This window comes from Ceratotherium simum, chromosome 4 (assembly GCF_057802395.1).
Source record: "Ceratotherium simum simum isolate JZ-2026a chromosome 4, ASM5780239v1, whole genome shotgun sequence".
NCBI classification, from domain to species: domain Eukaryota; kingdom Metazoa; phylum Chordata; class Mammalia; order Perissodactyla; family Rhinocerotidae; genus Ceratotherium; species Ceratotherium simum.
This window is the reverse complement of record NC_141903.1, coordinates 2,922,875-2,936,862: the sequence shown is the minus strand read 5'-3', so window position 1 is coordinate 2,936,862 and position 13,988 is coordinate 2,922,875. Positions and strand designations below refer to the sequence as shown.

The window sequence follows — 13,988 nt, the reverse complement described above, 5'->3', positions numbered from 1 at the left end:
TGGGACATTTAATAATCCCCATGTCCAAAGTTATACGACACCTCACACAGGGAAAAGCTGCACCTGTCACCCAAGAGTTGGCACAGAGTTGGCCAAGTTGAGGTCAATTCCCTTTCAGTCTTATCTGCCCACAGCTTCAGGGATTCTCTGCTGGACTGAATCAGACGGGCTCTGTCAATGTTGGGTGAGTGGGACAACTGTCCCACAAATGTGTTTGCTAATGGCTATTTTACGTAATCATCATAACCTCCTCAAACCAACAGCACACCACTTGATTCTGGAACCTTCTGGAAAATTACAAAGGATTTTCCTTTTGGTAGAAAAAAACGCCAGAGTAGGTCATTAGCTTTGTGTTTCACTGCCCTTGGTCTGAACTTTTGTGTGCTTTCTAATAAATTTTTAAAAATATTAATTATCCTTTTAAATTTCTGTTAGATTTCAATAGAATTTAATGAATATAGTGAGCTCCCTCTGGTGGTCACAAGAAAACCTCCAAATCCCAGCGGTCAATACATAGTTAAACCTCAAACCTTTATTTACAGAACATGGTACATTTTATAATTAATAGATTCAGAGTAGCTAGACTATGCCTTAAGAGAAGACTTCTAATTATTTTCTTCCATTCATCAGTGGGTCTACAAATTGGTTCGTGAGGCCACTGTCCAAAACCACGCTCACCATCTTCCCTTCCAAATCCCTCTTTGGGGATTTCCTGTTTCTGTTCAGGGCATCACCCTCCCCCCGGGCTTGAAACTTCGGGCATCTCTGGCCCCTCCCGTGCCCATCCATCCTGTTTGTGAGTTTTGTCCACCACATGGCCCGGTGACTCGCACAGCTGTTCCCTGCTATCAATTCTCATGGCCCTCGTTCAAGTTCTCATGACCTCTCTTCTAGAGAAGTCATTCAGCAGATATTTATCAACAGTCCTCCACGTGCCCTGCACATTCTAGACTCAAGGGACATGGCAGGGAACAAGACAAGACTGTTTCCGCACCAAGCCCCTCTCGGTAGGCTTCTGTGCTGGAACCAAATTGGTAATCCAGTCCATCCTCCACGCTGTTTCAAGAGTCCTCCTCTTAAAACTGAACTCTACTCAGACTCCTTCGACTGTGTCCCATGGAATAAAGCCCACATCCCTCCGTCACCGAGACTCACCTCATCTCCCACTGCCACCTTCCAACCAAACAGAGCTCCGAGCTAGTCCCGGGGCTCCCCTTCACCTCCACTCAGGATGTAGGGATCGTGGAATGTGTCCCCCAGCCAAGCGAGCTTAGAAGCCAACCAGTCTTCAAAATCCTGCCCAACTATCATCTTCCCCCGCCCAGGTCCTCCTCATCTGAGGTGATCTCCCTCTTTCATTTCTGTAGGACTTTTTTCTTCAGACTCTTCCTATTCTCAACATATTATGGTTCTTATATTTGTGCCATTGTCTACCAACAACTGGCTCTGCAATTCCTCTAACAATCTCAGTCAATATCTCCCACAGGACAAGCACAAAATAGGGTAGGGAGAGATGACTGAAGGAATGAACAAATATTGATGCATAGTGGAGTGGGGAACTGAGACCATTTTCCAGAGAATTCTAGCCAAAAGAAAAAAAGAAGAAAATCAGAAACAAATTGTCTCCTTCAACTTCATACAGTCTGCCATAACTAGGATACAAATAAATTTCTAACTCTGATTAATCTGTTTATTAATTTCTGGAAACTCACCATACACTGGAAGCACAGGGCACATCACTGGAAAACCACATGCAATGTCTCTGGTCTACTATGCAAAGATACAAAAAGGCACAAAAAGGACATGAAAAGTATTACCAAGTTTCTGAAAAGTTCCTAATAATTTCCAGGGCATGTTGAGCCCAGTTAGAAACCAGGGTGAACTGTGTGAAGGGGCGGCAGCCCCAGGCTCTGCACGAGGCCTTCTGGATGCCGCTAGTGGCTGACAAGAGTTCACCGGCTACACGTTTCTTTTCCTTTCCGGTTCTCTCGCTGCTCCTGCGGTCTGTTGCCAGCATTTTCTCACCCATGTCCCAAAAGAACATGCCAATAAAGTCTGCCACGCCTTTGTTCTTTCCCTCCATAATATTCCCAGCCAACTGCCAACTCTGAATCTGTCCCTCCCTACCTCTCTGGCAGCCCCGACTGATAGCAGCGAAAATCAAGAAGGTCCTGGGCTGCACGGGGGTGGACTGGCTTGGGGGCAATGGATCTGAGTTAATGATAACCACAACTCACTCACTCTCAGGAAGCAGGCCAGGCCCTGTTCTAAACTGTCTATGTGTATTAGCTCATTCAGTCCTTGCAACAATCCTATGAGGTAGGTACGATTAGAAACCCCATTTCACAGATGAAAAACTGAGGCCCCAGGAGGAGAAGTTACTCGCTGGAGGTCGTGGAGATGGTAAGTGACAGAGAATTTGAACCAGGCAGTCTGGGTCCAGAGTCCATGTGCTTTATCACTGGGTCACACTGCCTGTTGGACTTGTGTGCTTCAAGCGGAGACAAACCTCTGGTCAAACCCAGAATCTGTCTACAGTCCCCAGCCGAGGACCACCAGACATGGCTGGCCAGCTGGAGCAGGACTGAAGTGGTCATGTATTACTTGTGTCTGCCCAGCTACATCCATTTTCTCTTCTTTTGGGAATAGCACCCTAATTTTCCTTGGGGTAACCACCCTTCCCCATTCTCAGCCCACAGGGTTCTGGTAGCATCAAACCTCCACCTAGTTCCAAGAACGGTCACATGACCCAGACCTGGCCAATCCCTGCATCCCATCCTCCAGGCACAGAGATTGGTTCAGAGATAGGCACCTGCCCAGAGCCAGGCAAATCAGGGTCAATTCTGGGACTTGTTTTAAACCGTGGTAAAATACATATAAAATAAAAATAACCACATTAACCATTTTAAAGTGTACAATTTCACGGCATTTAACACATTCATAATGTTGTGCAACCATCACCACTATCTATTTCCAGAACTTTTCCATCTTTCTAAACAGAAGCTCTGTATCCATTCAACAATAATTCTCTATGTTAGTTTCCTCAGGCTGCCATAACAAAGTACCAGTCAGGGTAGTTTAAACCACAGAAATCTATTTCCTCACAGTCCTGGAGGCTCGAAGTGCAAGATCAAGGTGTCAGCAGGGCTGGTTCCTTCTGAGGCTTCTCTCCTTGGCTGTGGATGGCCGTCATCTCCCTGCATCTTCACATGGTCTTTCCTCTGCGTGTGTCTGTCCCCTAATCTCCTCTTCTTATAAGGACACAGTCAGATTGGATTAGGGCTCCACCCCAAGGGCCTCATTTTGCCTTATTTATCTCTTTAAAGACCCTATCTCAAATAGAGTCACACTCTGAGGAACTAGTGGGTTAGAACTTCAACATGTGAATTTTGGGGAGGACACAGTTCAGCCCAGAACACTCCCTATCCCCCAGTGCTGGGACTGTTGAGAAAGGAGAGCACTCTGTCTGCTGGGGTCGCTTGACGAGCTATGATCTACTCCCAGGGCTGTCAGCGTCCACTCTCCTGCCTCAAGGAGAGATTGTCTAAAAACGACTCAGAGAGGAGCTGAGAGATGGAGGGAGAGAGAGCCCCGGGCCCTGGCCCACCTGAATCTGGCTCTCCCTCTCACCTTTCCATTTCCAGTTGAGCTAGGCAGTTTCTTTTTTTGCTTCATTAATGTGGGATGGTCAGAATGTTAGTGTTCTGATGCTTGTAACTAAAAGAGTTAGTGAACACGAGGACCTTTCACACCTGAGCGGCCCGGATCCCCAGGACGTGCAGGATGAGACCGCACAGAGGCTGCTCAAGTAGCAGAGTCAAGACGCAGACCCAGGACTCTCAGGCTCCCAGGTGTGGGTGCCGCCCGGAGCTGAACCTTAGGACGCTGCTGTGTCATGACTGGTCTCAGCACAGTGGGGTCGGGTTGTGCCCGCCTCTCCCACAAGCAGGCTTGGGGGCCGCCCCCTGCCAGAGCCCTTCTGCAACATTATAGAATCACCACTCCGAGGGCGGCCTCCCCCCACAGACTGAGGGCTGCTGTCCTTCCAGTCAAACCCTCCCAGATCCTGCAGCAGCGCCTGGCTCAGGACAGGCTTCAGGACAAAGAACGAGGAAGGCATAGGACAGGGTGAGACCGCAAGCCTCCTCCCTCCAGACGCCTCCTTGCAGGACGGTCTGTAAGAACACAGGACGGGGAACAACCCAACGTCCTGGGGGACTGGCACGTACCTCACAGGACAGCACGACTGACCGGGCTCCTCCACGTAACCAAACAGGGCAGCACCTGCTCTCAGGATGCAGACTGATTCCCAGCATCTCAAAGAGAAATCACAAACCGGAGAAAGCAACACAGGGACTACAACGTGTGACACCATTTGCATAAAAACAGGAGGGGAGCTCCTCACTGGAGTATACAGAAAATACCTCAAAAACTGGGCTGTCTCATACCACAACCACTAGCCACACATGGCGATTTAAATTAAAATTAAATAAAAATTTAAAATTCAGTTCCTCAGTTGCATTCACCATGTTTCAAGGGCTAAAAGCCACACGCGCTAGCAGCGGCTGCCGTGTTAGTGCAGAATCAGAACGTTTCCTTCATCCAGAGATGATGATTCTGTTGGGCAGCGTGCTCTAGAAGGACACTGGCAGACGGCAAAGGGCCTCTCCAAAGGGAGCGGAGAGCTGGGGAGGAGGGGGGGGTGGAATTAATTTTCCCCTGCAGTCTTTTATAGTACTTGAATTTTTTTACCACATTATATATTATTTCCTATTCAAAAATAAACATTTTACAACTTTAAAACACATTTTTAAACCTTTAAATATGCAGATAAGGTAAGAAAAGAGGGTGTTAGAATACCCAAGGGACGTGGGTGAGTCACAGGCGTCTAAAGCCCTGAGTCCGAGGCTGAGGAGGAGCAGAAGACTCTTCTTGGGCAGGTGTATGAGGAGGAGCAGCCCGGGGGCTTCCAGGGAGTCTCCCCGCACGCCAGACTCAGGTGGTGGTGCAGGAAGCTCCCACGTCCCCCACATTTGCATCCTCTCAGCAACTTTATAAGGCCCTTGGGGTGATTAATATTCCCATTTGTTTTAGTTTCCTAAGGCTGCCACAACAAATTACCACAAACTAGGTGGCTTGAAATGACAGAAGCTTATTTTCTCACAGTTCTGGGGGCCAGAAGTCCAAAATCAATGAGCACCAGGGCTGGTTCCTCCCAGAGGCGCTGAGGGAAAGTCCTTTCACAAGCCCCTGGTGGCTGCCGCAGTCCCTGGTGTTCCCGGGCTTGCAGACGCATCACTCTGGTCTCTGCCTCCATCTTCCCAGGGCCTTCTCCTGTGTGTCTCTGCGTCTCAAACCTCTCCCTCATATGAGGACGCTGCCATTGGATTTACGGCCCACCCTAAATCCTGGATGATCTCATCTCGAGATCTTTAACTTAACTGTATCTGCAAAGACCCTATTTCCGAATAAGGCCACATTTACAAGTACTGGGAGTTTGGACTGAGACATAGCTTTTGGGGGGACACAATTCAACCCACTACACCACTTTATAGACGAGGGGTGCGAGGCTCGAGGACCCCTCACTGCCTGAGGTCACAGGGTTAGTTCAGGGCACAGCCCTGCCAGTGATCCCACCACTGACTGGGGGGAGAGAAGAGGCCTGGCCCTCCCTCAGCCTCATGGCTTCCCCTGAGTGCCTGCTTCATAGTGAGCAACACAAGAGCCGCTCCCTTCTCTGGCCTCGCTCATCCTAGGATCTTACAAAAGATTACACTGTCCTCTGAGCCGTGGGAAGGAACTGCACCACGGGGATCTGAGGGCATCTCAAATCAGAGGGGGACCCAAGCCACAGAGGGTGGTCTGCATGTCTAGACTCCAAAAGATTGCGAGGCAGATCAGAGCCAGGAAGAAAGGGAATAAGTGAAGGCTGCTGGTGTTTGAGATAAAGGCCTCTGTCCTTTTTATGGCAGTGGGAATATGCCAGCCTATGGGGTTTTGCATTGATGAAGGGCCCTGGTCCAAAGGGCTCAAGTGAGTACTCCAGCTCAAGGCGACAGGAGACAAAGAGCGGGCATGGGTGTGCCTCGGGGCCAGCAGAGGCTGCCATGCTGCACCCCCAGGGCCACGCTGGCCATAGCTGCCAGGATGGCTGGATGGCAGTCACGAGCCTCTTGGACAAGAACAGCACGGTGCTGACTGCTGGGCCCCCAGAGCGCAGGGGAGGTCAACGCCCTCCTCTCAGCAGGACTAGGGGTTCAGACCAGGCTTGCAGCCTCCACGGTCTTCCCTGAGACTCCCTTGGTACCTCTTGGTAGTTCAGGACCCTCCAAGGGAAGGCAGGGCACAGGACTGCCTCCAGGTCATGGGCTTTACCTGTACTTTCTCGGTGATCTCAACAAAGCCCACAGAGCCCACTCCAGTACTGTTATCACTTGCTGATAGAGAACCCGACAGACAGTATGTGGCAGACCAGGATTTGGACCTGGCTCGGATTTATTCAGGAGCTCGGTGCCACCTCACTGCCTCCTCCTCCCTCTCCATCTATCATCTGCATTTGGGACTTTTAAACTTCCAGTCAGCAACTCACCCCAAGAAACCCACTTCACATTGCCATCCAGGCCATGCCTACAAATATAAATAGCTAAAACTAAAACTTCACTCCAATATTTTTTGTTCCAGTCTCTCCTAGTTCAAAATTTCAAAGTGCTTGCTGTAACCCACTGAACTGATTTCATGTCTCATGAACATGTTGTGATTCTAGTTTAAAAAACACTTATCCACACAATTCACATGAATTTCCATCCACACAACACTCAGAAAGAAAGAGGAGAAAAAACGAGAAATCATTCCCATTTTATACATTTTGCAGATCATCCAAAAATTCATTTGTAGATCTGAATTTTTTTACATCTTTGAATTGCAATTTCTGACGTCCTGACCCGCTAACGATGTCATCACTTGTCATGTCCTTTTTCCTCCTATTAAACCTCAGAGGTCCTGTGAAAGGCCAGCTCAAGCTCCACCATAAAATCCTCTCCCGCTGGGTCCCAGAGACTGAGTTTTCACACCACGAGGTCCACCTTTGCAGAAATCCCAGGGCATCTCCCAACCTTGAGATGTTAATTCTCAGTGAGCTTGGTTTGTGGACCAGTGGAAGGGGATTGGGAAATGCCAGACCACTTGGCCAATGGAAAGTGTGACAGCAAGGACAAGGGCCAGCGGGGTTCAGCTCTCGGGTCCTCACCCCTTGCCCTGCCTGGTGGGAAGTCTGAGCAGTATTATGACCTTCCACTCATTCACGGGTATTACACTCCATTCTATGAGAGGATAATTCTAACCCTGAAAACACCAGGGCAGAGACTGTACACCTAAATTCTCACTCACAGCCGCACAAGTCTCCCTGAGGACGACTGGAAGACCTGATATGAACCGGGATTCGAGCCACATGGACTGGGAATCAGCAAATCTTGGTTCTATTCACAGCCATCCTGGTCTACACCACAAAAATCCAAGAAAGACACTATTACTTGAATAGCTCAGACCATGTTTCCTGCTCCCTCCCGCTACCTCCACTGAAAGAAACAAAAACAAAAACCCCACCTTTGCCAGATTAATTACCCCTCCTGTCTGAAATTCAGCTAGGTCACAATGTTCACTCCATGTGGACGGTTCACGCCTGTTTCTCCATCTTTAAGACGAGTCTAAGCCTTTATTATAAGAAGTCACCTCTAACAGCCTCTTAATTCCTCCACCAATACCACCGTCCTCATCGAAGCAAGCAGTTGATCTTCCCCGGAATCCAGGGAAGACACAGGAAGAAAGGCCCGGGGTGGTCCACAAGGTACAGCAGAGCCCGAAGCCCACAGCTCCTGTCTGACCACGTCCTCAGCAGCTCTGAGCACACAGGAGAGGGAAGGCCAGGGCACAGAGGTCAGGAGCCAGCAAGGACCAACGTCCACTTACCCGGGGGGCAGATGCACTCGGTGGGCGCTTCCCGAACTGTCCGGAGCTTGACTAGTCCCTCCAACTTCTGAACCAGGAAGAAAAGGGGGAAAAAAAAAGTGAGGATGAGTTTCAGAGCAGAGAGGGTTAGAAGTGGAAAAATCATCAACAATCAATGTGTCGGAAAGACCTACAGTGGCAGTGGAGTTTTCCAGAACATTCTTTAAAAGGTCATTAAATTCTGCAGGCACTTTTAGAATGACAGGAGAAACAAAAATAAACATTGAACAATTACTTGGGAGTCCCTGAGAAGAAGGTGACAGGTTTCTGCTTTGTTACATTTTTAAACACAAATCCAGAAAAGTCCAAGTGGCCGTGAAGACGGGAGGGCGCAGCAGGGGAGGCTGGGTGGGGCCCATCGAAACTGGCCCCTGGGCAGCTGTCTGTGCTTGGATCCCCCACCAGAAGAGAGGGGCTGGCTTGGCAGTAGCCCCTCCCAGCCTGAGGGCCTCAGCTCAGCCCCCTGCCCAGGCCTAATCTGCCCCCATGACATTTTCCTTTCTTCTTACCAGTGGGGAGCTGTGGCCTAGAAAATTTGGTTCAGTGCAATTTAACAAGAATCTCCACACACGCCCAGCCCTGAACTAGATTTGGGCAAAGGGAAAAGAATTACCACAGAAACAGAGTCAAGAGTTGCAGCTCTGGCACGACTGTGGCCTGATCTGACCTTCGGGGTGACCTCTGAGGCCTGAATTACTACCCCTGCCTCACAGAGAGGGGAAACAGCTTGTAAAAAAAAACAAGAAATTAGCCCCAAATCCCAAATCTAGGTTTAGAGGAGGGAAGTGATTAGCCCATAATCCCAAAACTAGCCGAGAATTGAGTCCTGACAAGAATAGACAGAGAATTAACCTTTCTCTAGGGAAATCCTACCCCTCAAAAACAAAAAACCTCCCTAAAAGTAAACCAAGGCAAATCCCGAATGTGTTGAGTGAAAAATGCAATACACCATCAGAGGGGGTACTTCAGGTTCAAACCTACAAATGTAATTTTTTTTTGTGAGGAAGACTGGCCCTGGGCTAACATCCGTGCCCATCCTCCTCCACTTTATATGGGACGCCGCCACAGCATGGCCTGACAAGCGGTGCCTCAGTGCGCTCTGGTATCCGAACCTACAGACCCCAGGCCGCCACAGCAGAGCGCGCGCACTTAACCGCTGCACCTAAAAATGTAATTTTTAAAGCACCGCTTTAGAGGAGGTGAGAGGGGCACCCCCAGTCATGAGCCCTTGACCACCAAGCCTAGAATTTTCACAGGAGACGGGACTCCAGCTGCCCTGTCTGCCTCTGGCTGGAACAGCCCAGGACCTGGACCTGAGACAGAAAACGTAACCAGGATAGCTCGGCTGCCTGCAAAGCACTTCCAAGTTCCACCTCCACCAGGGTGCCCAGTCTCTCCCTCATTTTACAGATGGGCAGCAGAGGCTGATGCTGACTACAGACAGAGCTAAGACCGACCAGTTTCAAGGGAATGTGCAGACGTGCAGTTATGAACACTGTGGTGCAGGCAGCGCGAAAGCAGCACCGCCACAGGCAGAGGCGCAAGGGTGCTGCCCTCAGGTGCACTGACTCCTCCATCCTCATCACACCTCTCTGGCCCGTAAGGCCTAGGCTTGCCCCCAAAACTGGAACCTGGCTAGGCCTCTGGACACAAGGATCTCAGTTCCCAAGCCCGACTCCCACCCGCCACTCACTCCTGCTCTGCCCTGAGGAGCTCTGCCCGGGCCCAGAGCTGCCCACCTAGCCCAGAGCTACCCTTTGAGCAGCCCCAGCTAACACCAGCCTCCAGAGGTCCCCACAGCTGCCACAGGCTCCCCCCAGGCGGGTGAGACCAGCTTCACTCCAGGCAGCAGCAGACACCACCCCCAGCCCCATGGCCACCCCCACCCCCAGCTGGGCCAGGCCAGGCCAGGCCTTGTGCACTGGGCCCTGGAGCGCCAGGGCCACGCCAGTCCTCACTGGACCGGAAGGCTGCAGAAGCTGCCTGCAGATGCAAAGCTTGAGCGGGACCTCAGAACTCACATCTTCCCTCACTGTATTTGTAGATGCTATTACAGATTTCAAAATTTACTTGGAAAAAGAATCTAGCCTTCTAGTTTAAGCCAGTCCATTTGTGCGAGAAATTCTCATCTGTTTTTATCATTGCTACACAGACCAGGAGCCACACTAATTTCCTTTTTTTAACAAAAGCATTTAATGCTAAAAAACAATTAGCTTTTAACAACTGCTATCATATCTCTGCGGCTCTCCTAGAGGGGAAGGGGCGTTATCAAATAGTGATAGGGGACACAATTACTTTTAAGCTACTCTTAAAATAAAAAGCTAAACAGGAAGCTACGGATGAGAGGAAAAAAAAAACTTACTGTTAATCCTAGTAGATGGGATGATAAATGACTGGGATTGAGTTTTTGTTTTGTCATTTATTCTAACTACGTTTGTGCATCTATTTTTCTGGATCAGATGGTGAATCTGCAAAGTTTTATCTCCTAGTCCTCTACCCTCCCCCCACCCCAGGTCCCTAACTTTCTGTGGATTCAAAGTTGCTACTATGAACACAAAGTGAAACGTCTGAATTAGAAACCCAATCCCACAATCTTTATTTCTATGCTTTTTTTTTTAATTCTAAGAAAATATTCTTTTGTTTCTAGGTTTGTAAAAATGAATTAAAAGCCTCAACTTTTTACATTCAATTATCTAGCAGCACCGCTAGCATCTGCAAACAATACCGTCCTGGTTTTACACATGCAAACAAGTCCTGACTCCAAAAGTAAATAAAGGATGAGTTTCTGAGGAGAGACAGAGACTTTGGAGCATTCCCTCCAGAAGTACCCAGAAGGGGAACTGGAAGTTCGGGGGAGGGGTGGCAGGAGCCCAGAGAAAACCAATCAGGGGAAATCACGGTTTGCAACGAGGCATTACCCGGTCAGACGATGAACTTATTAATGACATGTCAGAGCATTAGTCTGAAACACTTCAGCAGACGTCTGATCACAGCCCTGAACAGTTGCATTTTGATGAAATAAAGATTAACATACAAAAAAGAATGTAATGATTTATTTCTGTAAAATGCTACAAATAAAGCCACAAGACATTCCTAACCTTTGATAGAAAATTCCTATTCTAGGGAATATACCCCAAGGAAATAAATCAGCAGAAGCAAAACATGATGATATTCAGGCAGAAGCTGTGCCGCAAAACAGCAGGGGCCGTTTAGAGAAGGACGGTGAGCCCTTCACGTCTTCATGAAACGTCATGATGAAGGCTATGCAGCAACAAGGAGAAATGTTTACAATTCAATAAACAAAATGTTCAGATCTGTGTAACAACTCAGGCCTGGGATGGCAGCAACTACCAGACGCCGACTCACTCGGCTGTTGCGATCACAGTGACTGACTTCTTTAAAAGTTCTTTCTGTGTTATAGTAGCATCTTCTCAGTAAAAAAAAAAAAAAAAAAAACTCCTGGAAGTAGAAAAGCCAAAATGAAGCCCTTAAATCTCCCCGCCGAGGACAAGTTTTGAATGACAGACTGACGATTCTGTCTCCTCAGGAAGACCCAAGCCCAGGACCAACCCTACTAATACACACACACCACAAACACCAGAGGAAAGGCTTGCGGGAATCAAACCCTCTCTGGGACAGCCCCATCCCCTGGCCCTCCTCACACCTCATCTGCCCTCCTCCTGCCCCTACAGGGAAGGGCCCATGTGCTCATTCTTGCTGCCACCAGCAACCTAAGAGGGCAGCATTTCCCGGCCTCTCAAACACTCGTTTTTATTACCCCACCACGGTAACGATGATCATGGTGCTGATGAGAATAGAAAATACAAAGTATTATTATCAAGATTATTGATTACTTATTATGTGCCAGGCACTGTGCCAACAGCTATTATCTCATCTAGTCGTCTCAGTAATGCCCATGAAGCTGGGACTATTATTATACCCATTTACAGATGAGAAAATTGAGACACAGAGAGGGCGATGTAAGTGTCAGGGCTGGACTTATATCTTGGTATCACCAACTCCAATCACAAAGCAAGATAACCTCCACTTATAAGCAATTTTCATGTCTATAGAACAAAGTTTCTATGAAAAGCCAGGCCATACAAAACTTTAAGGACAGAAATGAGATCAGTGGCTGCAAAAGCCTGGGGGAGTGTAAGGAATGAAGTGCAGGGAGCTGCATGGAGCAGATTTGAGGGTGATGGACTGTTCCACGCGGTACTGGGCGGGTGGATACACGACTCTAGGCATTTGTCAAAAACTATAGGACTGTACATCACAAAGAATGAACTTTAATGAATACAAATTTTAAAAAAAATCAACCAAGATGTCGGAGAATCCCAGGATGAAATGCGGGCCGAGACAGATGCGTCTAACTATATTAAAACTGTATGACACAGCCTCACTGGAGGTGGTGGGGAAAATAACATAGCTGACCGCAGTAACTTTGCAAAATAGGGTTCCAGTTGAGCACTGTAAGGCTGAAGACCAAAGGAAGTGTACATAAATGCTGTACTCTAGTAGGTAAAGTTGTTTCTCACAGGGCTACAGGGTAACAATTTTGAAACTATTTTGCATATATACCGGGGTTGAACAAATGAGTAAATAAACTATGAGTAGTGAGAGCCAGGTTTCTCACTGTCCAAGAAAGAAGTTATAAATAAGCAAAGAGGGAAAGCTAGAGTGAACCCTGTGGTGCAGGATTAGTCAGAGACATCACTGTGAGGTCATGCTTACGTTATGTACACAGATAGATGCATACAGAAATAATCATAGGTATGTGTACAAAGAGGGGTGAATATCCATGTGCATATACTAGCTGTCTGCAGAGAAGACCTAGAACCAATGAAATCCTAGTAGCAACAAGCACACCCAGCACCCAGATCTTGGTTTGTAAATACCATTCTCCAATAAAAGGAACCAGGGCTCCTTGGAGAAATGGCTGATTCTAGGGCCAGGGCAGGAAAAATACAAGGTGAACCTGGAGTATCTTGTAGTGCCAGAAAGTAAAGAACTGCTTTGAAAACAAAAAAGGTGAGGGAGTACATCAAAGAAACACAAAACGACCTGAAAGAGCTCAGAGTGGCCAAAGCTGCAACAATTTAAACAACAGAATAAATAACGTAGCATTGGATTATAACCCAAAGAATAAGTTAAATATCCATGAGTCCATACCGATATAAATGATTGAATAAACAAATAAATGGGGCGAAGAGACAAATCTTCCTTACAGAAGAATTCACAATAATGTATGTAGATACTTCCCTCTCCAGGAGGTGAGCTAAATTCCCCTCTCCTTGGGTGTGGGCTGGACTTAGTGACTCACTTCCAAGAGTAGAGTAGGGAAAGGAAAATAGTAACTTCATAATGGAGAAATCTAGCAGATACCACTTTAACCAAGTGATCAAGGATAATGTCACCAGGGACAGGTCATGCTGATATGGACCCTGGACATGATGCCATGACAGTGGCATCCACCTTAGGGGCATTCTTCCCAAACACTCATAACCCAGTCTAATCATGAGAAACATCAGACTAGCCCAAACTGAGGGACATTCTACAAAGTACCTGACCAATATGTCTTAAAATTGTCAAGGTCATGAAAAACAAAGAAAGACTGAGAGTGTTGTAGATGGGAGGAGACTAAGGAGACATGACAACCAAATGCAATGTAGTGTCCCGGATGGCATCCTGGAACAGGAAAAGGTCGTAAGAGGAAAAACTGGTGAGAAGATCTGAATCAAGTCTGTAGTTCAGTTAGGGAAAAAAAACAGGTAGCAGAATCACAAAGTCACTTACCACCAACTAAGATGTGGCTTCATTACTTTCTATAACAGATCTATTCTTTTTTTAAAAATTGAGGTGAAACTCACATAACATAAAATTGACCATTTTAAAGTGAACAATTGAGTGGCATCTAGTGGATTCACAATGTTGTGCAAGCACCTCCTTTATCTAATTCCCTCTATCTAGTTCCCAAACAT

At 47.6% G+C, this 13,988-nt stretch overlaps 1 protein-coding gene across 1 annotated transcript in view; it reads right to left on the bottom strand.

The window, feature by feature from the left end:
• The window catches only part of COL23A1 (collagen type XXIII alpha 1 chain), a 324,150-nt gene that overhangs the window by 296,253 nt on the left and 13,909 nt on the right, over window positions 1-13,988 (bottom strand). The window contains exon 2 of the mRNA XM_087429264.1: window positions 7,966-8,032. Coding sequence (XP_087285390.1) covers window positions 7,966-8,032 — 67 coding nt within the window. The remainder of the gene's footprint in view (window positions 1-7,965; window positions 8,033-13,988) is intronic.